The following is a 27664-nucleotide window of genomic DNA, read 5'->3' on the forward strand; positions in this document are numbered from 1 at the left end:
TTAAAATAGAAGCTGCTACATATACCACATTTAAAATGTTTTCTAGACTATCAATGATATATTAATAATATATTATATTTTATTTTATAACGCGGTTAGATTAAATTCTGCCCAGGACTTTTATAGTTAACTACCACTAATAGCATATTTTTACTTGAAATAAACATTAAATAAAATTAAAAAACCCACTGTTTTAATTAACAAAAACATATTTGATGTACTAAATTAAATAAAGCTGAAACATAAAACTAGAAACATTTAAAAAAGAAAATAAAAATGATTAAAAAAAACTTGAAATGGAAAATATTTGCTTAAAAAAACATTTTAAAATATTGTACAATTACACAAAAAACACTCTGAACTCAATAAATGAATAAAACCATATTATTCAATGAACTGAAATCAATCTAGACCTAACAGCTAATGTTTTGCAAAACATGTGGCTGATGAATTTAACAAGTCAGGAAGAGCAAAAACAAAAACAAAAAAAAACGCAACAGCTATCATTGTGTGTGCATTACCATTTATTACAGTTCAAAGAGCTGGGTCCAAAAGAAGTTTGTAGCAAAGGAAGCAAATTCCTGTACAGATAAACCCTTTAAGTCACTGGAAAAACTCTTACATCCAACAACTGGGGTTAATAGTAATAACAAGAGATGATGAAAAATGTTGGGATAACAGAACAAAAAAAACATGATGTACTGGCATTTTTATGACGATCATGTTACAACACAGCTTCACATTCTTTGATTTGATCCTGGGTTTGAGCTCCGATTCAGATTTTAGTCAAATTTTAGTCACACCGTGTACATATGAGATTTCTACGCAAACCAAAATTCTAATACAGAGTCAATAACCATCTGATGCTCCACTGGCATGTGTCCATCAATTTACACCAACATCTATTGTATTTTCTACAAGACAGTCTATAGCTTGTTAATTTGATTACTTAAAATGTGTTGTATTCCTCCATCTGTATAAAATAAAAAGCAGGTTTTTGACTGAACGATAAAACTGCATGTTTACAGCCAATGTTTTGTCATTCTACTTAGAGTAAATGAAAAAAAAAAAGGAAATACTGGTGTTACTTAACATTCTTCACAAACATGAAATGGATCCCTTTCCTCAATGTTTTCCCTTACCATGCGATTGACTAAAATGCAATGAGGACAACAAAAACACAAAGGGAAGCAATTTTTTTAATATATCAAAATGTGTTAACTTTTCTGGGTGTGAAACTGTGTGCTCTTTCAGCTTGGTATGTATGTGCAGACATACAAATTCAAAATTAAAATGGTTCAAAACTTTATTTTGTTTCAAATTAAAACCATGAGCCTTTCCAGACAGTGGCTTGATAAGGAGGATAAAAGGAAGGGCAAACAATTTGGGTACTGTCATCTTTTATTTCTCTTTCTCTCTCTTCAGTTCACTTCCAGCGTGGTGGAAACATTTAAACTGCAGGGCAAGCTCGGCTCACTGAGAGAACTCAAGCACGGCCACTCTGCTTCCCTCTCATCCAGGCCTGGATGCGCTCCTTCAGCTCTGGGACTGTGGAGAGGGGGAAAAGTATGGAGTCAGCGTTTAACACACAGTGTAACAATTATAAAAAAATAAAAAGAAGACAAGTCACAGAGTGCATTAGGCAGCAGCGCTGAAAGTCTTTGTAAAGCTGTGTGTGTGGGTACCTGGTTCCAGCATGCTCTCGGTGAGAGGCTGTCTGTTGAAGGGGTCTGTGGGAGAGTTCAGGAGGTGACGCAGAATGATGGATCGATCCATGATGTTGCCAGACGGGAGTTGCACGGGATCAGTCATGAGAGTGTCCATCAGCGGGTCTGTTCAGATAGGATGTCAATGTTTATTGCTCCAATCAACTATTACATTTATAGCTACACTTCCATTTTTGTGTTGTTGTTAGGGTTGTTTTTACGAAATTAACACTTTTATTACTTGCAAGGATGCATGTGATCAATTTTACAAAAAAAAATATATATATATTATAATGTGACATTGAGAAATGGCTGATTTCATAATATTACTGTTTTTACATTATTTTAATCAAATAAATGCAGCTTTGGTGAGCATAAGAGACGTGCTTAAGAGCATAAAAAAAAAATAATAAAAAAAGTATCAAACCCCAAACTTGAGCAGTAGCGCATGACTAAAAATATGAGGACAAACTAAATAAAACAAACTGAGGACTTGACGACATGCACCTTTAAACTCATCCGGGGCATCGCCGTAATCCATCTCAGACTGAGAATTGCGGGCTACTATCTCCTCCACCTTTTCCAACAGAAGCTTGAATTTCTCAATAGCAATGGTGGATTTTATGCCCGCTTTTCTCATTTTTGAAATGACCTCCTCAAACAGCTCCCTGCTGTATGACCGCTAATGCGAGAGAGAGAGAGAGAGAGAGAGAGAGTAAAAAAAAGGATATTCTATATTTTTCTTGCAATACAGTTAAGCACCAAACAACATTTGTGGTCTAGCCACCAAAGATCTTGGTGAGCAGATACAGACCTGGTCATCTGCAATGGCTTTGGCAAACCGAGCACAGTCCAGCTGCAGATAAATGTCAGTCAGCTGATCCAGGAGCTTCTTTGGCTCAAAACCATATTTTTCTGGGTTTTCCACCTTCAAGTCTCGACATTTAGGCCCACACAGCTGCTGCAGGTTATAATTCAACATGGCAGCCAGACGAGGACCCAGTTCCTGTTCAATAAGACAGAATATACATGATAACAAGAATGTTATAACTTTTGTGCAATTTCAACAGAACCTACAACTATAGTATTTGCTCTATTAATGTCATTAAAAGTGCCCTTTCTCACACCTCCTCTGAATAAACTCAATGTTCTAACCCTGGCAGCAGCTCAGTTTTCCCTGAAGACTATAAATACCTGCAGAGAGCAGAGCGCAGGAGATCCATTTACTGCAAGAAGCAGATTACAGTGCTCATGCTTTTTTCCTTTTAACCAAACCTGAATTCATTAGACTTTGTTAAGCTCTACCTCTTTTGTAGGGGCTTCCTAAAGTGGATCTGTTTGTTGTCGGTTGAAATGTTCCTTAAGTTATATTTCTGACTGTCTGCTTATATAGGTTTATTAAACAGCTTCTACTCATAAACAACCTGTAAAGCTGTTCCTACACTACTGTTCAAAAGTTTGGGGTCCGAATTTATTTTTTATTTTAAAATCTTACCGTCCCCAAAATTCTGAATGTCATCATAATGCCATGGCGTGTTTTTACAGCATGCAAAAGTGTGACATGTTTCTGTACTTACAGGCCTGAGGAAGGGCTTCTGGACCTGTTTGGTGAGGATATGGAACATATCCACGGTCTCTGTGGCCAAAGCCAGGTACGATCGTGATACTCTCTCATCCTGAGTCAGCTGGGACTGGCGGCTCTGCTGCTGCTCCTGAGGATCAAAACATTTCACGTGAAATCAGACGTGATTGGAACTGGAAGACAAAAATTGAATGCAAGTAGAAAGACTGCTGCACAACCATTCCCTTTAAACCTTTAAAGTCCGTGTAAATATTAAATATGTGTTCAGAGAAAAATGTGTCATTAATCCACCCAGCCAAATTTGAGTGATAAAAAAAAAAAAAAGTACATAAAACAAGTTATCAAATTCTTGAAAAAATAAGCAGCACTCTCTGCTCTCAAACGTCTTTAAAATGTGTTTTCAGCCATACGTTTCTAACATTTATAATGGATTTAGAAACAATTCTCCGAATTACCTTCACACAGACTTTAAAAGTCACTCCCCTTCCTTTTAGCCTTAAAGCTAATGCTTTTCCCCCTGGCACATTAGTGCATTATATCCATTACAATGCAGTTAAAAGGGTAGGTAACTGAATTATTGGTGAAGTTGTGAGATGTGCTGACCCTGGGCAGCTGGTCCCATTGCTCTTTATTCTTCATCTCCTCCTGGATCTCATGGATGCGTTTCAGAGACTCCAAACTCTCGTCCAGCAGAAAAGTTGTATCATTAATTAGCATGTTGATGTAGCGCACAAACTGTTTGCCAGAGCTGCAGAATGAATGCGAGAGACAAAAATCGTTTTTTATTCATTATCAAATTTCTGTCACTTAATCAACCTGGGTGACACATCATCAGTCCATGACTGTTTCCAACATCACTCAAAACTCACTTGAACTCCTCCAGGAAGGTGCCTTGGTGGTTAATGTTTTGCCATAGGCTTTTGAATATGGTGCTGATGTGGTAACGGATGGTGAACTTGTCATAGAACTCGCTTGTGGCTCCAGTGTGCTCCACATCTAAGAAAACACACCCATTCAGCATAAACAAATCAAAATGGATAGAACAGACTTTAAAAGATATATTTTAGAACCCTTTTCACCGGTGTAAAACTTCATGAGAGCCGGCACAAGCTGATTTATAGACAGTGGGTGGTTCTCCATCATCTCAAAGAATCGCTGAGTGCGCGGCTGCACTGCAGGATTGGTGACAAACAGCACCTCCACCAGCTTGGCGATCAAGTATGGGTTCTTTATGTAATTCTGACTGCTAATGAAGACCACCAGGAAGGTCACAATGTCACCAGTGCATGGCTCATACAGAACCTGTGGAAAGTACCTGAGAGACAAAGGGGAAAAGTGTCAAATTTGACTAAAACCTAAATAAGTAAATGTAACTAAATTTGGATCCTAACAATATAAATGTGCAGACTTCAGCAATCTCATACACTTACTGCACAATAAATAGCAAGAACTCGGCCACATCTTCAATGTAAAACTCTGGCAGTGCTGCAAAGCTTTTAGGGATTTCTGGGTTCAGAGGCAGGGTTACGCTTTAAGGTGATAAAAGACAGGAAACCAGAATAAAACAACCTCTTGACTACAATTTGGCTGAAAGAATGGAAGGGGTATCTGAAGAGGAGATGTAAAGTGAACTGACCCTGGGTAGTCAGGTTCCACCATACGCAAGATGAGCTGGATGACCATACTGAAGAACTGCAGACATCTGCGCAGCAGGTTCTCGTCCAGCAGCCCTGCGTCTGCGCAGGCTTTAGAGCGCACCAGTTTCTGACAATACATTTATTTATTTATTTTTTATTGATTATCGGTTTAATTAATTAGATGGTGCAGCTAATCTTATCAAACAACTAAAGAAGTTTCTTTCTCAGGCATAGTAATAGATAGTTGCTATTTTAAGAAATAAGAGCTGGCACACATTTTCCAGCATAAAAACAAAAAACAAAAAAAAACACATCATTAATGGATAACAGCATTCACCTTCAGCTGTGTTTTACATCTCTTCAGCATCTCCCGATGACGACTTGCCAACGGGGAATCCTTCCACTGGTTCTCGCTGTTTTTCAGCTCTTCCACAGTTCTGGAACACACACACACATTCAGCCTTGTGCAAATTACCTCTTCTGACATCTATAAAAAAATAAAAAAGTATTACTGGCCATTCTAAGTGTTATCCCTGCTGTCGACAGCAGGAGTCACTGTGGTTCTGATCGGCCAGGCATCAAGCCAATAAACAATGTGAGCTGCCTTCTGTCTGAATGTGAAGGACTTGATGCAGCACTAAGACCGGAGCTGGTAAATCAGGACTAAGATGACTTTAGAGCTGCTTTACACTGCAAGTAAATACCTTGCACCAGAGACAGTGGGACAGGACAGGATTAGCCCGTCTCAACAGAAAGAGATTAAGGGCTTTTTTACGAAGCCATCTATGATAGCCTATCTGACATAAGCGATGAGGAATCCAAGATGTTCCACTTTGAGAATCACTTTAACTAGCAAATCTTTAAACTTCATTACTTCTGCGGCACTATGTAGCTCTTTGTACTAGTGCACACTTTACAGTGGACCGATACTCAACATGGTTTTGGTAACAAACTGCTCGCTTTTACGACTGAATCTGAGCAAAGCACCTGTTTAGATCCCTGATGGCCCTCAGCCTCCGTATGTAGCGTCGACAGCACGGGAGGATGGACAGATGATGTGCGTGTAGCGTTAAGAAGAAGCACTCTGTAGGGAACTTGGGCTCGGAGAACTTGGATGGGTCTTCATCTGTGGAGAAATGGGAGGAAGGGGACATGGGTTGTCTGAGTCAAACTGAGCATCTAAAGCGATTTGTCTGTCCCAGAGCAGAGCCCACACTCACGCAGCTCAGTGAGCCAGCTCTTCAGGTCCTCCATCGTGGCTTTGAGCCGGGTCTCTTCCGTGCTGACATTCAGCCGACACTTGGGGTGGAAGATGTAGAGAGGATCCACTGTGTCCAGCTTGATCTTCATACTGAGCTGCTGCAGCACCCACAGGAAGTTCATCATGAAGCCGTCTGTGGACACCAGCTTATCATCGGTCTAAAGAAGGAATGCAGGAGAAAATAATCAAAATAAATAACAAGTATTTTTAGAGTATTTTTGTGCCTTTATGCCAGTTTTCATTCACTAAGAAATTGGCACCATTACTACCTCGATAAGATGGCATACTTGAGCAGACATACCTGGATTTGAGCCTTCTTCACATTACGATTCACCAGAGCTGCCATGTAGCTCAGAGCTGCTTCCCTTGTCTCTCCGTTCAACAAGATATTGTGCAGGATTTTAAACAGATCTCCCTGGAAAACCCACATCAGCACATGCTCAGAATTACAAAATTCACTAAATCTCATTTCAGCATTCTATTTATTTTGTATGTTAATGTGTTCAATGTTCATTTATGTCAATTTATTATATATATATATATATATATATATATATATATATATATAAAACACAGTTTTTATATTTTAAGGATTGATAAACATGCAGTAATATAATAAAAAGTTTTATTAATCATCTGAAAAATACTGAATAATATTCCAAAGCACTTTACATAATACAATTAACATTAAACACACAGAATATGCACAGTCCTCAAAAATTTGGAATTTAGCTGAATGAGACAGTTACATAAGCCCAAGTTTATCTGCATATACTTTTATTTTAGAAAATTACACTAAATAAATTCTTATATATGCATTTTTCACTATGCAGTGCAATTTTGACAAGGTGCATCTTATTTTCCTGAAAATACGTTATATATATTTTTTGATTAAAATATTAAACTAAAGAAATTATACTTTTATAATCATATAAGAAAGACCAAAAACTGAAATAGACAAAATGCCTCCACTTGCACCCCTGCTATATAAAAAGAATATTCCCTCAATATTGGAGCAGCTCATTAAAAATCGATGAGTATGTGATATGATGGCCGCTCACCCTCGCAGACTCCAGATAATGCTGCAGTGACTGGCTGACCACACGGGTGTTCTCCACAGTGATGGCAGGGCCCGAGAAGAACTTGTCTCCCACTTTAGTCTACAGAATAGAAAAATGGACATAAAAATAAACCAATTTTCTCCCGTGATCACTTATCAATGCTTCACTTTGTATCAGCCTCATTTGTGAAATGACTTACATCATCCTCAGCAAACACAGAAAGACTGAAGAATGCGCCGAGAAAGGAGAGTCTTTGAATTTCTCTTCCTGTCCCGGGACTGAGAGGGTCAGGACACCACAATGGCAGAGAGGTGATCTAAAAGTACATGCAGACAGACAGTATTAAAAGTGAACCACATAACCTGACAAGACTTGAATTCGGAAGCTCCTACAAAACCTACCAAATTGCATACAGGGTGAGTCTTCCCAAACTTGATTTCACAGAGCTCAACCAAAGCCTGTAAAACAATAAAATGTCAGTCACAGACACAAAACAAGAGCCTAACAGAGTTTATATAGAAATCAAGGGAGCTTGTTAGGTCCTAACATGCAAATTCAGTTTATATTATGCTTTTAAATAAACAGTTGCTTACCATTAGAGGGAACTTGAAGTTGTCACTGTCAAAAGAACATTCTTTCACAGCTAAAGTGAGCCCTTGAAGAATGGGAACGAAGATCTGAAAGAAAAACAATACTGATCGAGCCAAGACAAAAGTTCGACACCTTTTCTATGAACTAACCTGATTTTCAAACAGCTGACCCCAAGGTTATTTTTAGAATTACAATGTAACAATATTAATAAAATAACTAGAATTTATTTAAAACGATTTTATTCCCGCTTTTTTTATTCCAGTCTTAAGTGTCAAATCATTCCAATAATATGGTGCTCATGCAACATTTCTTTTTAATACTAACTGTAACCACTTGATATTTTGTGGAAACCGTGATTTTTCTTTTCTTCTCAAAACTCTGTGATGAAAAGAAAATTCAAAAGAACATCATTTATTTGAAATCGAAGTCATCAAATAATTATTTAATTATTGTCACTTTTGATCAATTTAATCTTGCTTAATAAAACTTTATATTCATATTTTTGATTATAAAGTGTCCTTGTGCCATCTTTCTTTAAAATTAAATGCTGATATTTTAATACCTTATGTGCAGTGTCTAAAGTATTCAAACTGGAACCATAAAACCTAATGTGGGATAATTGATCTGGAATAAATAATGATTTTTAAACACTGAGTCATTCTTACAAAAACAAGTAAATGAACCATAAATATGTTTAATAAATGTGTTTAATATACTTTTTTTTTCTTTGAGGTACACTTATAACGTCATCAAGATGTTTACATCAAAAAACTTTAATAGGCACTAACAGGTTATTTTCTGTCCTCTTTTGACCCCCCTCATCGGAACACTCATCAGAAAGCTTTGTTTGAATAGGTGTGCCAGATAGTAGACTCAGAGGTAGTGCCCACTGCTATGACTGGCTAACAAGTTGTGTATTTTTGACAGCTACATCCTTCACAGATGAATGTGCTTTGTTTGCAAAGTGAACAAAGAACCAAGTTCTTACTGATTCTGTCTGGATCTTCAATAAAAATAAAGTTCACTCCACAGCATCTTATTGTCTTTGGAATATCTTTAGAGTTTAGTTTTATGTAGTCCTGCATTTACCTTCTCTTATTATTTACACTACATGCGCAAATCAGTGGGCGGAGCTAAACAGGCAGTGATGTAGAAGCAGGTGTTGATCATCTTCCATGGAGGCGGGGTTTACCCGCTCTATTACATCATAACGTAGCACATCCACACGCTGTCGTTTTGGCAGATTGGCTTCAATAAACTGTTTTAATGGTGTGTTCACACCAAACTTTGGCGAATTTTCCACTCAAGTTGAAGTTTTTTAACTTGCATGAAAGACGCGATTGAGTGTCATGCATTTTGCATCATTCGAGTCGCCTGGAGCGAATTCGCCCCTATTCGCATCTTTGCATGTAATCTACTCGCGCGAATAATTCAATGCACGTTTGGTGTAAATACACTATTAGACTAACGAGAACGTTTTGAGTTCTAAATCTTACAGGATGCTTTTATAGTCCAATGACCTTTTATTTGTCAAAAGATAAAAGACATTTTATTGACCACTTTAATACCACTAGGAGTTTGGTATCAATAATAAAGAACTGTTCAGCTTCAAAAGTAAACTGAGACAGCACGCAGCCTGTCTCCATAACCTGCTGCAACTCCCACCTGTTTAAACACATCCTCCTCCTGATGAGTCATGCGCACCAACTCCTGGATGAAGCCGTACGGAAGGTTCCGGCACAGCATGTAGGGAACCAGCAGCGAGGGCTGTAGAGGGGCCCTATTTAAGGGCAAAAAGAGAGAGAAAGGGTGTGGCAGCTTTTTCCCTTTTTTGTCTGTAACACGAGTACTAGCATCAGTTGATGTATAATGCTGCAGCCAAGCACCAAATGTGGAGGAGAAAGCTTAACACATGCAGAATGAAGCTGCTTCCTGAAGCCAATTTCTGCATAGACAGACAGCTATTAGTAATGCTTTACATTTAAGAGACATTAATACGGTTCACTTGCACAAACTGTGTAGGATTGCAAAGTGTAATGAAGCCCATGACACCATTTTTTTAAAAAGATGAGCTCTTCAGTTTGGACAACAACAAACTGAATTCCAAAGGTCATAGCTCTAATGTGAAAACCCCTTCAAAAAAACCTTAAGAATGCATTGAGAAAGGTTGCTGTAACTGACCTGGGCTGTGTGAGGGTACCTTGAAGCACTAGTGCAGCATGGGAAATGCACTGGGAACGAATGTTGCTAAGCAGCTGACTGACTGCTGGCTGGCTGCACATCTGAAAAATACAAGTATATGAATAACACTGTCTCTGAACATTGACCAAATACCCTGAGCTTGAAGCTCAAGGTCAACAACTAGAAGTAAAATGGCTGAATAATGAGAATTTTTTTTTCTGTCATTATAATTATATTATTATTATTATTATTATTATTATTATAAATGAGAGTACAACATGAAAAACTCATGCCAAAGATGGAATTACCCTTGGCTTGACAAGACATGTTTTGTCTTTCACTTTCACCTGCTTAACACCTCCACCTCTGTTCTGACCTACTGACAAACGCCTTCTGATGAAGGAGTTATTTTCTTGCATGGCTTGTCATACTTGAACATAATTATCTTGCCTGAGTTCAGAATTATTACTGTGGAAATGCGTCCATAATGTTAATCAGCAGCTACCTTCAGGGCCTTCCTCTCTTCCATTCCCACACTGTCAAAACGCTCGATGAGGTAGTTGAGCATCTCCGTCTCTTTACAGGACTCTATGGTAAAGCGGTCGCTACATGAGTCACCAGCCATCCCCCCTCCGGACGCACCCAGGCTAGAGAGAGAAAGAGAGAGTTATGAGGGATAAAAACTCCCTTCAGTAAAAGGAGGTTGTAGAGTGTAGATGAACTTTCTGGGGAAAAACCTAAACGGAGCAAATAAATGACCAAAACCACATAGCTTTAGCCACCCAGGAAATGTCTTTCATAATTAAATGTTCCTCTTTTCAAAATAATTATCTTGGGAACAGCAGTGCATCAGACATAAATGAAGGTTTATCTCCATTTCAAGCAATGGTTAGAACAAACTACGCCCCACAATGCAAAAAGCACAAAGATATTTCCAGGTTTTCACATGAATGTAGATACATACAATTGTGATGTGGTAACATGCATTTCTAACTACCTACGGGTGTGATTTGACTGAATGGAATTTAACATGTTGGAATCAGTTTACACCTGTATTTAGCACCAGCCATTTGTCACTCGATCTCCTAAGTCAGACGTAATACCACGTGTAAATGACGGCAAAACGCATGACAAGAGGACAACAAAAGCAGGCTCTAATACTTGCGCTCGCCCCTGCAGGTCTTTGGTCATGAGACAGCATGCATTAGTGAACTCTAGGGTGAGAAAACACTCCACAGCAGGCTTCTGGCTCTCATTAGTGCTGTTACACAGTCTGCATTGCATTATCCGAAACACCACCCGACAATCAGTCCCCCACCATCACGGCTGTCCAGCACACACGTCCTGTGTGGGAGTTTTCAAGGTCTGCTGGCTCACATTTCTGCTGCGAGCTTAACGGGTCTAACAAATCCTTGTGCAATGAACACGATTCCAGCTGACAGCAAAGCTTTGTCCACATAAGAAACACTGAATCAACTGAGCAAGTATCACATGATCAAACTCCACTATTTGGTTTCATTCTGAGGTGCCGACATTGGGCACAGCGGGCTGTTGTTAGTGGCCAGGCAGCACGCTGAAGCATGCAACACGCATTGGCACTGATACCTGGACCCAAACGGAACCCCTGAAAAATCCTCATCTTCCTCTTCCTCCGGCTCTTCATCACTGCTGTCCTGAGGCAAGTCGGACAGGCCGAAAAAGAGGGAGAAAGGGCTGGTGTGGCCGCGGTGTGTGAATGGAAGCAGACAGATAGACTGAATGAAAATTTAAAGCCTACAAAGAAGCAACTTCACATCTAACAGGGTGAGAAAGGTACCTAGACGGCATCCGGGTGGCTAGCCTAGTCCTTCTGGGCACAGTGCTGGGGGAGCCGGGGTAAGGCATGGAGGAGTCGGTGCTATGGTGTCTTGGGGAAGGGCTGGAGGGTATACCTGAAGTTGTAGGGGGCGTAAGCATACCAGATTGAGAAGCTCTTTGGCTTGGGCTTATGGGGATGGACGAGCTAAGGGAGTAGGGCCTGTATCTCTGGGAGATGGGCAGAGGGGTGGATGGAGAGGGAAGTAGAAGGCTGGCGGGAGGGCGAGAGGCGGGAGGACTGGGGGGACCCGGGTGGGCGGCCGCAGGAGCCAGCGGGACAGATGGAGCACTCATTCTGGCAGAGCTCAGAGCGAGTGGGTTTGGGCTACAACCGTAAAGACTGAAAACAACAAAGACATTGATGAAAATGAAGACAGAAACACAGGAGGAGGAGGAAATTTAAAGAGAATCTAAGAATGTGAGACAAAGGGGTGGAGGTGGATATGTGCACTGGCGGCCAAACGTTTGGAATTATTACAATTGTTTTTATGTCTTTGAAAGGAGTCTCAAGGCTGAATGGTTTGTTAAACATACAGTAAAAAAAATGTAATATTGTGAAATATTACAATTATTTAAAATAACCTGTTTTAATATATTCTTAAAATGCAATTGCATTCTGTGATGGCAAAGCCCATTTTTAGCAGCCATTACTCCTGTATTCAGTGTCATGTGATCCTTCAAGAATCCTTCTAATATGATATATGAATAGTAATGCTTGCTGGAAATTCAGCTTTGCCATCACTAGAATAAATTACATTATATTAAAAAAATACATATTTTAAACGGTAATATTATCTTTTTTTTTTTCAGTTTTTACTGTATATTTGAAAATACACTCAAATAAATGCAGCCTTGGTGAACGAGAAGAGACTACTTCTTTCAAAAACATTTAAAAATCTTAATCAGTCCAAACTTTTGGCCACCATTGTAGGAGGCTACATCATTTCTTTTAAAAGGAGAAGTTGTCAAATCCAACTTGCCTGGAAAGAGAGCTGGCACCGAATGAACCAGCGCAGGGCATCATGGGACTGCCGCTCTGGCTGGAGGGTGGGACGAGAGTCAGGTGACGGTCCGGGGACCTGGCAGCAGTGATTGGCTGAGATGTGGCAGTCAAGCTGGCGAATGGGTTACAGTCACGCGAACGGGTGGACATCATGAGAGCCTCCATTAAAATCTGTCCAATCAGGTCTCTGAAGTCAGAGTAAACTAGAAGAAGAAATCACAATGCAATTCAATTACAGAGAAATCAGTATTCTCTATTACACCCTCTGTTGCCTTCTCTCCATACCATCCCTAGGGTTCTTCTGGAATTCAGCAGCAAGTGAGGGGAGGAAGATGACATCACGGTCCTGCTCCTTCCAGGAAACACGCAAGATCTTACAGATAAGGTGCAAAGCCTGCTCTTCAGAGACGTCAGAACTGGATGAGGAATCCTGCAGGTATTAATCCAGCAAATTAACTTATAAATACTTGATCAGTGGCTCTCAAACATTGTGACTCCCGCACAAACACATTGTTTACTGGTATCAGATTTTGGATATTGTAAAAATGTATGTTGAAATAGTAGATTACCTTTGCTATCATTCAAGATTTGAGTGCATTATTAAAAACACCAATGCCAATAGCATGCAACTTATCAGTTATAGGCCATAAAATGAAAATTGCATCTGGTTACCTTTTCAGCCAGGTTCCTTTTCTCTCTGCGATCGCTGTCTTCCACCTCCATATTCTCAATTCCTGAGTCCACATCTACTTGGGACATGCTGAAGACCACAAAGATGATTCAACTCTTGAATTGTCAAACAATATAACTTAAGTACTGCATGTTATAAAAGTACAATGGAAGATACAAAAACTGTGTGCCTAATGATAGAGAGGGTTATCTTAATATATAAACTTCCAGCTGTATTTATTTCTTTTTATATGCACTGGAATTACGTGGCTGGAGTACAAAAGCATTTGCAATCCAACAGTAGAGAGATTCTGCAGTGAGATCTATGGCCTTCAGCAAGTGAGAAACAATAGTTGGTCTCCAGCACAATCTCAGTTTGAGCTCTTACATCATGCCCTATCTTTGATTAGGAGTTCAGAGAGGACAAAGGTTCACAGCTGTCTCTCACCTCTTCTCGCAGGAGGCTGTGTCAATGTCCATGCTCTGGGAGCGGGACAGGGATTGGGACTGTGTCTCCAGACTGTTGGATGGAGAGCTGGAGAGAGAGCTGACCCCCTCGCTGCTCTGGCTGCGGCAAGCAACCCCTACGGTAATGGAAAGCACAAAAGGAAGTACTGTGTTTAAGTACAAACCTGTGGATTGTGTCATGGAAAAAAACTGGCTAAGCCTTAATGCTCAAGAAAAACTTTCTAAAACTGTCATGGCTGGAAAACAGACCACATAATTAAAGTTCAGCTAAAGAACATTAATTCGGAACAATCAAACATTCTATTTCCTTCGATGAAAATCTCTCTAAATTTCACCAAATCTTCCAAGGTTTACAAACACAGAAAACATGCATAGAGTCAGAGAAAAACTAAATCTGCATCAGAAATTCTTGAAGCACACACCAGTGCAGCACAGTGATTCAATGTAAATTTAAAAACAATATATCAATTACTTTTAACGGGGTGTTGTTAGGATTTTTGTTGTTTACATTTTGAATTTTATTTTTAAATAATAATAATACTAGTTAACCGGCTTGTTGATATATAATCACAATATTTTGGCCAAATTGTGCAGCCCGAACACAATTTATTTTTGCTAATTTTAAGTCACAATCACAAATTTTATCAGAAAAACAACAAATACAATTACATTTTTTTCACCAACTCATGCAACCCTATTACATGGGCAAAATCCACCCACTTCAACTAGAGTTCCCACTTTCATGAATTTGACATGAGGACAGAAGATCTCCTCAGATATCTTTGCATCACCTTCGGGGTTGGTCATGTGAATTTGCTGTGCTGACCAAGAGAAAGCTGCTTGGTTTAAAAGTGACTTCTGTTTCAGCTGTGATTCATATATTGCTACACTATTAACAATGACCTTTTTTTGGTCAACAGATTTTCCGTAAAATTGAGCTTATCTGACCGCACCTTAAATGTGCCTCCTATTCAATTACATTACAATGCAAGAACATGCCCTAATGAAATAACTGCAGTCATTTAATACTCTGAGTTTGAGGTTAAAAACAAACCAAACCAGAATGTTTAAAGGATATTAATAGAGGAGTGAATGCACTGGACCTGATTTCTGTCTTATGACTGATCACATCTCAGTGCTGTATGTTCCAGAAAGAAGCTACAACAAAGAGCAGACTTGTGCTAGAACAGCTTTTTTTTATGTAACTGTGGATATTGTGTGTTTAAAGACCTGGAATAATGTGTGTCAGTGGACACAGGGCATTGTTGTTTCCAAAGACAACACACACCAGCTCAAAGCATTCGATTTCGCAAGACTCCAAGGTAATTAAGCATGCAGTCATAAAGACTTTAATTGAAATGCTTTTTAAATGAACCGCAGATCAGTGCCAAAAACCAAAAACGAGCAAAACTTGTTTTGATCTAATGTGTGATCATACAAACCAAAATGAATGCACTGGAGAATAAGAAACAAATTAGCATCATCCAAAATCAATAAATACAGCTTCATTTGAAAGTCTCAATAAATAACACAGCCTGAAATTACAGACGTTTACAGCTCATCTATAAAATAACAAAGACCAAAGGTTCTTACACTGTAAAAATTAAAACTAAAGAGGAACTTTACCACGATGCACACTGACATTTAACAAAAAAAAAAAAAGACTACGGCACCACAAAAACAAAACCGAGTCATCGGCCTTGCCTGCCCATGTGGCCTTATTTAAACCCAGGCCAAGGCTGTGCCTCCTCCATGACTGTGCACTTTCACCACAAGAAGAAGCTGCGAGCCTAAAATCACTTACCTTGATATCAACACTGATTAAATCATTAGTGTAGTACAAACAGCTAAAACTGTAGCTTCATCAACACAGGACTACATATAGACCACGTAGATCCTCAATACTATTAGACTAGTCATTTTATCCTCAACATTTTATACTAAGACAAGATTACAGTCATAGTTATATGTAATTACAATTAATCTACAAAGGGCTTCATGTACAGCTCACATCTGTCAGCTCAAATGCAATATGTGTCCATTAAATACCCAACATTTACAATTAATAACATTGAAATGAATGAATAAAATTGAAATTAAAGCATATATTGATCCAGTCAGGTGTAATATAAAAACCATGTTTTATGCTTTGCAAATTGCCCTGAACAGAAAGGCTTTATCTGAAAACAAACAATCTGCATGCATTTTTAATAATGAAAATTAGGGATATCCACTTGTTATGAAAGCAAGTCTATAACATTTAATTCTCTCAAATATACATTATCGTTCAAAAGTTTGGGGTTAATAATATTATTGGTTTTTTTGTCAGTGATAATGCAATGTTTTTATCAAAAATACATTTAAAACGGTCAAATTGTGCTACATTATTACTGAATTTTCAGCAGCCATTACTCATTCTAATATGCTGATTTGCTGTTGACATTCTAATTAGATGCATCCTTACCGAATCTTTTTGAATGATAAAAACAGCACAGCACAGCACTTACCCGAGGCCCCCATAGGAGAGGTGGCAGGGGTGACATTTTGGGCATTTAAGCCCAAAGTGTGAGCTGGAGCTGGTGGGACAGGCTGTGACGAGGCCCCGGAGGGCCCTGGCAAGAATCCTGGGGGAGTTTCTCTCTGTGGAGATGTCAAAGGGGTGCTGGGTTGTGACGTCTGCCCTCCAGCTAACCGGGCCAGTCGCCTTCTACGGATCTAAACAAGGCAGATTAATTACAATTTAATCTAATGGCTAATCAATAATGAGCAACAGTTTACAGTCTGATGACCTCAACTGCTCTTATTTGGCAAATACAAGGGAAGACCCTTAAAAGCAAAAAGGGAATTTCTATATATTATTTCACACATGCTTTCAAAGCAATCAAACAGTAGTATGTTTTCAAAGTCCTAAAGGCATCCTTATTTTCAGCAGCAGTGACAAATAATGTCGATACAGTGGATGGAGTCATTTAAGCTGGAGAAGGCCTCAGTTTCCACAGCAAACACTGTCAGTGAAATGGCAAGGAAAGGCAAAGCGCATGACTGAATGAATTCAAGCAAAGGTGCAAAAAAAATGTCTGAATCAGCAAAGAATTATTAATCTCAGTTCACAGACATAATGCTCCTGCAGCTCACATGTATTAATTTCATATTTACATGGAATAATTGTAGCAAAACAGAATAAATGCATTATTAATCAAGATAGCAGCTTATTTTGAAAATGTCTTAGATCTTAATGGCTGACATTAAGATCTAAGATAAATGACTGACATGCATGAATTAAAACTCGAAATGGTTTTATTTATCCATTTTATAAATCTATATCCTATTTTTGATAAATAAATAATTATTTTAAAATAATAGAAGGCAGCTGATGAAAAAAAAGGCTTGAACCAGTTTTAAGATTGCTGGTCTCCTCAGAGCTGGGCTGAGTTTGGTCTTATTTTACAGCAGAACAACTAAACACAAAGCCCTGTCTGTAAATGCCCTCCAGTGTCATACAGCACAAACAACCAGTGCCAAATAATGCTATCCAAAACTGAAACCAAGAGCTTTATGTGATTAAATGCACTTACAATAAATATTACCATAAACACTACGTTTTGTCGAGTTAGACCAAAGGTTTTAAGCTTCAACAGCTGACCCATGATCAATATACTGACCTGACGCCTGACAAAAGCTTGTTGCGCAGGATTTCAGTCTCTAAACCACATGCCATTTAATCAAAAGCATAGCCATTGCAAAGTTAACCTTGATAATTGCACATTTTATCACGACTGTAAGTTAAATTGAGCAAACATTTGGTCCAAAATGATTTAATTTCTTCACACGACAGTCTTTCAGCCATTTTGGATTCCCAGTGAAGAAAAGCTTCACAAAAGAAATGTTAACTTGTCAACTGGTTACACGCTCCCCAGCGAATGAAAACGATAAAGGATGTTATTTTAATTTTGAAAATAAAAAAATCAGGTGATAAGAGACTTGTAGCAGATGCAGATTGTCAAACGTATCACTTGCTAACGAGCTGACTGGAAATAACCTCCATATTCGCATTTCATTTCGCTTCTATATCGACACTTAAGTGGCTGAAAACGAGATTCAGAACCTAGCCTCTTTTTTAATGCGAAATAAATGTAATCTTGATACACTGAGCTGTTGGTTAGCCGGTGTCCTGTTAGCTTATCCCACATTACTGCGATTGAAAATGTGACAATGACAAGCCAATAAGCATTTAATAAAACCCCAAAACATAACAGTCATGCTATCAGAGAAGCCGTTTCGACTGGAAACAAATTACACTGTGGAAACCTCCTTACCTCTTCAGGACTGAGCTGCTCCATCGCCTTTCTTTTAATTTTCAGCTTAATTATGTTGCTAGCCAGTCAGCTAGCTTCCTTATAAACACCAAAAGTGCATAGTATGAACCATAAAACAAATATCAGTGTGCTGTGATTGTCTAATTTAAATCTTTATATTAAAACATCAAACGCGCGTGGCCGATTATTTTTTACGATATGGAAGGGTTATACTCGGTTTCTATTAAGAATGAAACAAACACAAAAGTATTATTCGTCAAAACACCGACGCGGCCATTTTGGATCTGGAGTCACGTGACGCGAAATCGACACATTCCAGGCTGCGGCAGTTCAGGAAACTGATTTCACTGCTGAGGCGACCTCAGACTTGTTTTCTTCAGAATCAAGAGCCAGCTGCATAAACATAGTCACTATGATAAGGGATTGTGTCTTAAGAACTAGTTTGAATAACTAGCAGTTAGTCAAAGGGTAATCAGTGTTACTTTTCAGATTCAAATTAGGCCAGTCTACCTTTTTGTAAAAGTTTTGGCCACTCTTGAAGAAAATAAATTAGATGACAAACTTTTTAAGACTAGTCTAAGCAGCTTATGCAACCACTCCCAAGTCTTATTAGGTGAAATGAATGGCTATGCATATATCCTATATTATCTATATAGTTATTAGATAGCTTAAAAAATATTAATAATGGCAGCAATTCTATTCACGCTTGAATAAATAGTATATTGCATCTTTTGGACTTAAGTGATGCAGCAGTTCTTTTTTGCTTCATATCTTTATCTTGTAAATGTTCTTTATATAAAATGTGTTATCTTTCTGAATAATTTGTTGATTGATCATTCCCAGGAAAAAGACGATACAAACCAAGGGGTTGACAATAAGAACACAAAGTACTGGCTCTTTTTTCATTACTCTTTATGTACTACTCTTCTTTTTTTTTTCAAAGTATATTAAGAATTTGTTTTGTATATTGGCTAAATGAGCTGTTTGTATTTGTTGTTGTTGATTTAAAAAGAGAGATGATAAATGATTTGTTGATTGTAATTCCTTATAAAAAAAAGACATTGAATCTCAGTATTGGCAAATAAACACACAAAGTATATAATATCTTGTTTCAAATTGTATTGCACAATAAGGGACATTCAAGTAATTAAACACAGTGAGTGTTGAATTCAAGTAACTGAATGAGCTCAGTGTGTATATTTAGATGTCACATACATAAACAACAAAAAAATGTAAATCTGAACAAAATTATTAAAATCAACCAGTAATATATATATATATATATATTTGTATTCAAAAAGAGGCATGGTCCTTAATTAGTCATATTCTGGTGAAGTAATGATTCTGGCATGCAGAAATACAGAAGCACATTACACGTTGCTAAATGTCTTTGAATGTGGTTCTTGTATTACATGTAAACATGATTGGGCAATATTGGCACAACTATGGACAGCATACAGTGTTACCAGTGGATAAACTGCTGCTGACCGGAGTTCTGTTTGTTCATGGTCTTATGGCGCCCTCTAGCGGCACTATAAATCACCCTCCTAAACACTCTGGCTCAACACTCTGCAGTGCAAGCCTCTCACTGAATGTAGCTGATTAGTCAGGTTTTGAAGCACAAGTTGACGCTCATGGTTCTTCTTCCCTCATATTCCTCTAACTCTGAAGTGAGTTTAAAGTGTAAACAGCTTTGTTTACATCAGTACACCTTTTCTTGCAGTAAACGTCACTGCAGGGCCTCAAACAACCCGTTTGAAAACTTGTTTGCAGACTTGATCTTCACAGTGCAACTCCTATAAAGGGTTGAGAGGTATGATTATTAGTGAGGTGATTAATGAAATCAGTTCATTGACGTGTATCACCGATATTTATAGTGTAAGATGCTTAATTTCACACTTACCAAATGGAGTTTGTCGTCCTCTATCCAGTGTGCCCAACCTCTGTTCTTCTTCTCACCTTTTTGAACGCACACCAACTTGTTCCCCTCCCATGCCACCAGAGACTAGAGAAATAGATTAAGGTTTAATTTAAAACAGTGCATTAGGTGCATCATCCATATTGTCTTTTCAGAAAATATTTGCATTGCCTCAGCCTAAAAGGCTTTAGTGTTCTTGTGCTATAAGACTGTCAGTTTTCTTTCATGAAATGTTCTATTAAATGTCATCATAGATATAAAAGAATAAATAAACTAACATTTCATTTTACCATGTCCTTGTCACATGCTACATGTAGACTTCTTAATTATGTGTTGCAATATAATGATAAAACTTTGCAGTACCTTGCAGTGTCTCTCATCCAGTCCCTTGGTGAACTCTTGAAACTCCTCATTGACTCTGAAGGAGAAAGTGTAGTTTCTGAAGGTGCTGAGAGTCTTGACGACATATTGATCCCCCACCTGCTCGATCACTTTACGATGTTTTATCTTCAGGGCGATCTTGCGAGTGTACAGACTTATCCCTGTGAGAAGACAAAGTTTAGGACCTGTTACTCCTGACACGCATTAAAAACAAATGGAATGGTTTACACATAATATAATATAATATACATACAATAAGAAAAAAATAACTATAAGATATATAAATCATAGCAACAGAATTACAAATAATTATCCATTTCAACAGGTAACAAAAATGGACTCTTACCTAAAGCAATCATGTATCCCTCTAAGTTGACATTGCTCACCATGTCCCACGAACCACAGAGGCTTACAGGCATTGTGTTAACCGTCTCCTAATTATTCCAGTAGAAAACAATGTACAAGGTGTGACAGACAGAACGATTCCCAGCACTTATATGTGTTGAGAGCTGAGTGGGCGGTTCCTCGAATTCCACGTATTCTAATTTGCACGTTGTCAACACTTCAAGGTCATGCCTTATGTAAAGTGAAACGTGTCTGGCAGGTGCTTATGTACAAATACTTTGCCAAAACACACCATTTAACATAGTACTAACTGTTCAGACGATAAGTTAGTCATAAAATACAATGTTTGATGTATGATTCAAATATGCAATATAACTATTACGAAGTCCTTAAATGTCATCCCATAAGATGGTCACACACTAAGCTTTTCTCTCATTAACTTCGTTTGCATGCCTTCCATTTTTCTGGTCTTCCTTGTAATTTGAACAAAGGTTTCTTTGCAGCAGCGGCAAGAAAAAAAAAATTCCATTGTTATCTTATGATCGATCCCACATTCGACAACATCATCACATGAGTGCCACAAAACGAAACAATTGCGCACTTGAAGTTACTGTGAATTTCTTAAAAGATGATAAATTTAGAAACCGAAACTCACTATTTCTGAGCACATGTGGATAATTGTGTTAACTAAAACGGAATTAAAGGAAAACTTTTCAAATCCATAAAAGCTTCATTCGTCTTCGGAACACAATAAGATATTTTGGATGAAAACCGGGAGGCTTGTGACTGTCTTATTGACTACCAAGTAAATTACACTGTCAAAGTCCAGAAAAGTATGAAAGACATTGTCAGAATAGTTCATCAGTGGTTCAACCATAATGTTATAATGCAGCAAGAATACTTTTTGTAGGTGAATAAAACAAAAATAATAACAATTAATCTCCTCTGCGTCTCTCCGCATTACCGTAGCGAATAAAGTCGTTATTTTTGTTTTCTTCACGTACAAAAAGTATTCTCGTCACTTCATAACATTACGGTTGAAACACTGATGGCAGATGGACTATTCTGACGATGTCTTTCATACTTTTCTGGACCTCGACAGTGTCATTTACTTGGCACTCAATGGGACAGACACAAGCCTCCCGGTTTTCATCCAAAATATCTTAAATTGTGAAGACGAACAAAGTTTTTACAGGTGTTAAATGACATGGGGGTAAGTGATTGACAAAATTTTCATTTTGGGGTGGAGTAGCATATCCCTTTAAGTGATACTCTGTGGATAAAATAAATCTATTTAAAGCCTATTATAGTGAATAGTCTCTTTAGGCTTAAGAGCTCTTTTATAAATCACATGACTGATTAAACAAATTTGATCACAATAATGAAAACTACAAAGTGTCAATTGTGACTTGGAAGTGAATATTACACTTGCTAATATATTTTTATTATATGCAAATGTAATCAATCATGGTGAGAGACAATCTGTGAAAGACCAATTCATTTAGTAAATGGGTGATTTAAACTCTTTCAGTCATGAGTCAGGGAAACTCACGTAAAGTCTATTTCTTGTTACTATTTATAAATATTTGCAGGTCACGAGAACAAGTGTCTGAGGGAGAAAGATGACGACGGATAAGACTTCCGCGGAAAACAAACTACTCCTGGGAATTTCCACTTTTATTAAATGTAGGCGTGGAAAAACAAATGGCTTCAGAAATCAGCACTGATCTAACAGGTTTTCAGATTATGATCATGCTGTAATGACGAAAAAGCTTGCTGTCAGCAAAAATGTTAGCACTGAAAACTCAGATGAAGGTCATTTAAATGCTCAAGAGCAAATATTTTCACTTGTTTATTTGTCAGATAAATGTCACTGAGTAAAGCAAACCTTCACAATGACCCTAAACACGTATGCAAACATGTTTTATAGAGATGTAATGAAAAAGTTGAATGATATAATGAAAAAGAGAAAATTACAATTCTAAACAGGGTCTCCATTTATTAGCACTCAAATGGCAGAGTGTCTATTGCTCTAAATATTAAAATGACATTTTCTATACAGTCATGGCCAAAAGTTTTGGCAGTGAGATACATTTTATCTTTGCAAAGTTTGCTGCTTCGGTATTTGCAGATTATTTTCCACATTGGTATACTGAAAAACAATGATAAGCATACCATAAGTTTTGAAGATGTTTATTGGCAAATATATATATATATATATATATATATATATATATATATATATATATATATATATATATATATATATATATATATATAGTACAGTACAGTACAGTACAGACCAAAAGTTTGGACACACCTTCTCATTCAAAGAGTTTTCTTTATTTTCATGACTATGAAAATTGTAGATTCACACTGAAGGCATCAAGGGCTATTTGAGCAAGAAGGAGAGTGATGGGGTGCTGCGCCAGACGACCTGGCCTCCACAGTCACCGGACCTGAACCCAATCGAGATGGTTTAGGGGTGAGCTGGACCGCAGACAGAAGGCAAAAGGGCCTTCCCAACACCAAGTGCTAAGTATCTCTCGGGGAACTCCTTCAAGACTGTTGGAAGACCATTTCAGGTGACTACCTCTTGAAGCTCATCAAGAGAATGCCAAGAGTGTGCAAAGCAGTAATCAAAGCAAAAGGTGGCTACTCTGAAGAACCTACAATATGACATATTTTCAGTCGTTTCACACTTTTTTGTAATGTATATAATTCCACATGTGATAATTCATAGTATTGTTACCTTCAGTGTGAATCTACAATTTTCATAGTCATGAAAATAAAGAAAACTCTTTGAATGAGAAGGAGTGTCCAAACTTGTGATCTGTACTGTATATAAAATGAGTCAATATTTGCAGTGCTGACCCTTGTTCTTCATACAGTAACTTCTACAATTAGCTTTGGCATCCCAGCTAGGACTGTTATTGTTCTAAGAGTGTTCAGAGAACATTAATCTATGTTCTGGTAATGTTTTCAGCTGCAAGTTGTATTTTAGTTCCCAGAATATTCTCCTAAAAGGTAGTATAACATTCTCTAAAAATATTCTGTTTATTGTTTATTAATAACATTATTAGAACATTATCCTCTAACATTAATAAAGATTTAAACTGAAAACTTTCCATTAGACATTGGATGTGGACTCAAATGTTGCTTAGATGTCAAATTATGGTCGAAAGTAAAAACCCAACCTTTGTTTGATGAAGCAAAAGGTCTTATTGAGACGTTTATTTGTTGATATCTGATCTTCACAGTGCAACTCCTATAAAGGGTTGAGAGGTATAATTATTAGTGTGGTGATTAATGAAATCAGTTCATTGATGTGTATCACCAACAACTAAAGTAATAGTTTTGTCACCATTATGGTGATAAGTGTTTGCTTTAGTTGGGCAATTTGACTTGACGTTTTGATGTTTTTCTCTAGCTGTTGATGCCATTTTTGTTATGGCCAAAACATTAAGAGAACATGTGATTAAATGATGCTGGTTTCTTGCTGATGGTTCGTTATCTGGCTCGGCTCGGCGTTCATCTTCAGATCTCTCTTCACAGCAGTTCAGTCAGTCTACTGTTTGAGTAAGATGAATTACTCCCGGATATTGGTTTGTTTTAACTCAGAGGGAGTGTCAGCCATATTAAAAAAGTTAACAGCTGAAGTCATTTGTGGATTAATGCGTATTGGAGACACGAACAGTTTAAAAGGATTCAGTTCGATTTGGTGAATTGGTTCAAAAAGATCCGGTTACATCGAATGATTTGTTCGCGAACCGGATATCCAGACTGCTTTGTTTTGAACTCTCTCACAACAGACACGTAAGAGAAGACGATGCGATCTTAAACGGTGTTCCAAAGATAAACGGAGGTTTCACGGGTTTGGAACGACATGAGGGTGAGTTATTAATAACATAATTATGATTTTTGGATGAACTAACCCTTTCAGAGCAGGCAATAAAATTAAAGGCTGATGTGCCCTCCAGACAGTAGAGAAACAATGTACAGTGAGTTATATTTATGAGTGTTTACACAGTTCAGTTCAGCACAATTTGCATCTCTCAGCACTGTCTGACAGCATTCCTTTGCTAGTAGAACACTTTGAAGCAAATGCGTATTATTTTAATATGAAATTGCAAGCTCCAATCTGATTGGCTGGCTTTACGCGGTGTAAGAAGTGAAAATTGAAACTACTTATGAAGAGGAACAGGTGAAATGCTTTTTGAGAACAGACCAGTGTTTTTCTACTGGAATTTGGTTTTGCAGTGGGCACTAATTTTAACAGCACTATATGAAATTAAAACAATAATTTATGTTTTATTTATTAGTAATACATTTTATAATTTTTATTAAAAGAGTTCTAAAAATATTATTTAAAACAGAATATATAAAATGTTAAATACAGATATTACATAAAATGTAATATGAAAACGTAAACGTAAAATGTAAATGTTTTATGAAAACACTACCTATCTAAAATATCTTAAAACTGTGTTCCAAAGATAAACGGAGGTCTCACGAGTTTGGAACGACATGAGTTATTAATAACATAATTATGATTTTTCGATGAACTAACCCTTAGCAATAGTTTCTATTAATTAATCCTTTTAAAGACTGCTGTTGATTTTTTTGACCTTTTTTATTATTTTACCATATCTGCTTTTCTTTTAGTATAAGAAGAGCTCTGACAGCAGATTTTATTTTGTTCCAGCTTTCTCCTCTTCCCATACCTCACTGTGTCCACATCATCATTGTTGTTCTCGCTGGAAATAAGTTTTGCTTAATGGTGCCTAAATCAGAATGAGCTAACTAATGTCAATTTTGCAAAAAACTTAGATCATTTTGACATAATAGCACATCAAATATGACTTCCCACCATGAATACAAGATCAGATGTATATATATATATTTCTAGATTATTTTTTTTATTACTGTACAAAGACATCTACAAGTGTAAATAATTATGTGTACTGAGAGATCATTTATGACTGCACATATTTATCAGGTGATCCAAGCTGCCATCAGTCAGGCATTCAAGACACCTGAAGTCATTCAGTTGTTCACAAAAAATGCAGGGCAATTGAGGACAAGACTGGCTGAGGTGAATATAAATTTTTAAATATTAACATTTTCAAATAAATGTGCAAAGACTTAAATACATTCATATGATACTGCTATAGTTCAGTTGGAGCTTGATGTAATGGTTGGAAAGCTCCCTATATAGAGAGCAGAAAGTGGAGATCCTCACGACTCTGAGAAAACTTAGTGAGAAGGATATTCCTGACGCAAATATTCTCATCTCATCTATTTCAAGACTAGTTGTTAAACTATTTCTGATATATGTACCTTGTCTGAATGCACAGCTGATGACGGAGGATGAATTGTTTCTTGCTGCAAATGCTAGTGCCACTCTGAACCACTTTGAGAAGGTGAATGCGAGCCTGGGTAAGACGAGAAGCAGCTAATAATTCTTAATGAAGCATACTTGCTTACTAAATACTTCTTTAATAATCAAACGTATCTTACCTTTCCAGGATCTGAAGATAAGATAATGGCATTGGCCAGTTCTGGTGTTGGGAAGACCCTGACATAAAAGCTTACTAGGACTGACATTTATTGTGAGTGTGGCTTAAATGCTGCCTGTGCATTTTACAGTATTTACACATTTTACAGTCATTTTTTTTAAACAATGGTTGCAATTAGTACACTTAGGAACAGAATTGTCAAATGACATCATGTGGTCACTCAACCTAAAGTATATACATTGGGTTTCATCAGACAGTTGTTTGTGTTTTATACCGTACATTGTATACTTTTTATGTTTGATTCGGGTACAGTGAAAAAAACATTTACACATCATTTTAGAATAGTTCTTAACAATTTTTCAGAATATAGTTATTCAAAAATGTCTGGATTCTTTTTTTAACCCTTTGGTTATAATCTTATTTATTAACTCTTTCATCAAGCTGTTCGCCAATAAGCATTTTGGTATAGTATTTGATAGCAGAACAGACTGTGATTACTATGCAGTTTAATATTGTTTGGCATTACTTTTTTTAAAACCAGTGTGATATTTGTAAATATTTTGTATTTGAATATTTGGCGATCAACATCTGAAACGTTGCCAGTGTTTTCTCTTTTCTCTATTTACAATAACCATCTTTCTCTAGTTACAATAATAATAATAATTATTATTATTATTATTGCATTGCAGATTGTATTTGGTTGAAAAAGAGCTCAAAAGCATGTTTAATCTCTGCAAATTCCATTGTGATATTTGGAAAATCATTATCAATATGTAAATGTTTATTATAAACCTTATAAGAAATTCCGCACTGCCAAGTTAACATAAAAATACCAAACAGACTGTCAGTCTAATCAGTTGATTATGATATTAGCAGGCTTCTCTTGAGACGTTATTAATTAGATAATTCATATTTCCAGTTTTCAAGCACTAGGTGGCACTCTAGTCCTGGCAACATGACTGTGGTCTGTAATTCACATTAATCATAGTCCCCAAAGAAATGTTCATATTTTTTGACACTGTTGAGCATGATGGGGTTTGTAGGTTTTGTCTTTGTTTTGTCTTTTTGGCTTAAAAAAAAAAAAACTTGTTTGTGCTAACGTTAAGGTGGGCATAAACAGAAACGGTGTATCATATATAATTATCAAAAGAAATAATCGGAACTCCAAC

The 27664-nt window shown here is 37.3% G+C and overlaps 2 protein-coding genes across 3 annotated transcripts; both read right to left on the bottom strand.

Annotated features, from left to right (window-relative positions):
• Window positions 1-506: 506 nt before the first annotated feature.
• LOC127944622 (ubiquitin conjugation factor E4 B) lies at window positions 507-18673 on the bottom strand. 2 transcript variants are annotated; one of them, XM_052540696.1, is made up of 29 exons: window positions 18333-18656; window positions 16524-16731; window positions 13997-14132; window positions 13552-13639; window positions 13165-13309; window positions 12857-13082; window positions 11836-12216; window positions 11625-11732; window positions 10525-10666; window positions 10020-10120; window positions 9504-9618; window positions 7841-7924; window positions 7649-7705; window positions 7447-7563; window positions 7248-7346; window positions 6488-6601; window positions 6146-6344; window positions 5913-6051; window positions 5263-5362; window positions 4925-5052; window positions 4719-4817; window positions 4368-4603; window positions 4158-4284; window positions 3892-4036; window positions 3284-3418; window positions 2521-2712; window positions 2214-2388; window positions 1686-1832; window positions 507-1548 (listed from the first exon to the last, which is right to left on the bottom strand). In XM_052540696.1, the coding sequence occupies exons 1-29, from the start codon at window positions 18354-18356 to the stop codon at window positions 1487-1489; spliced, it is 4029 nt and encodes a 1342-aa protein (XP_052396656.1). In that variant the 5' UTR covers window positions 18357-18656; the 3' UTR covers window positions 507-1486. The 2 variants fall into 2 exon arrangements, with proteins under 2 accessions (XP_052396656.1, XP_052396657.1); XM_052540697.1 differs by lacking the exons at window positions 11625-11732; window positions 11836-12216 and having other exon boundaries at window positions 18333-18673.
• Window positions 18674-19625: 952 nt separating this feature from the next.
• LOC127944902 (retinoid-binding protein 7-like) lies at window positions 19626-21089 on the bottom strand. The gene is made up of 4 exons (XM_052541316.1): window positions 20978-21089; window positions 20614-20792; window positions 20236-20337; window positions 19626-20128 (listed from the first exon to the last, which is right to left on the bottom strand). Exons 1-4 carry the CDS (start codon window positions 21048-21050, stop codon window positions 20075-20077), a joined length of 408 nt encoding a protein of 135 aa, XP_052397276.1. The 5' UTR covers window positions 21051-21089; the 3' UTR covers window positions 19626-20074.
• Window positions 21090-27664: the final 6575 nt, after the last annotated feature.

Source organism: Carassius gibelio, chromosome A23 (genome assembly GCF_023724105.1).
Source record: "Carassius gibelio isolate Cgi1373 ecotype wild population from Czech Republic chromosome A23, carGib1.2-hapl.c, whole genome shotgun sequence".
Lineage (NCBI taxonomy): Eukaryota > Metazoa > Chordata > Actinopteri > Cypriniformes > Cyprinidae > Carassius > Carassius gibelio.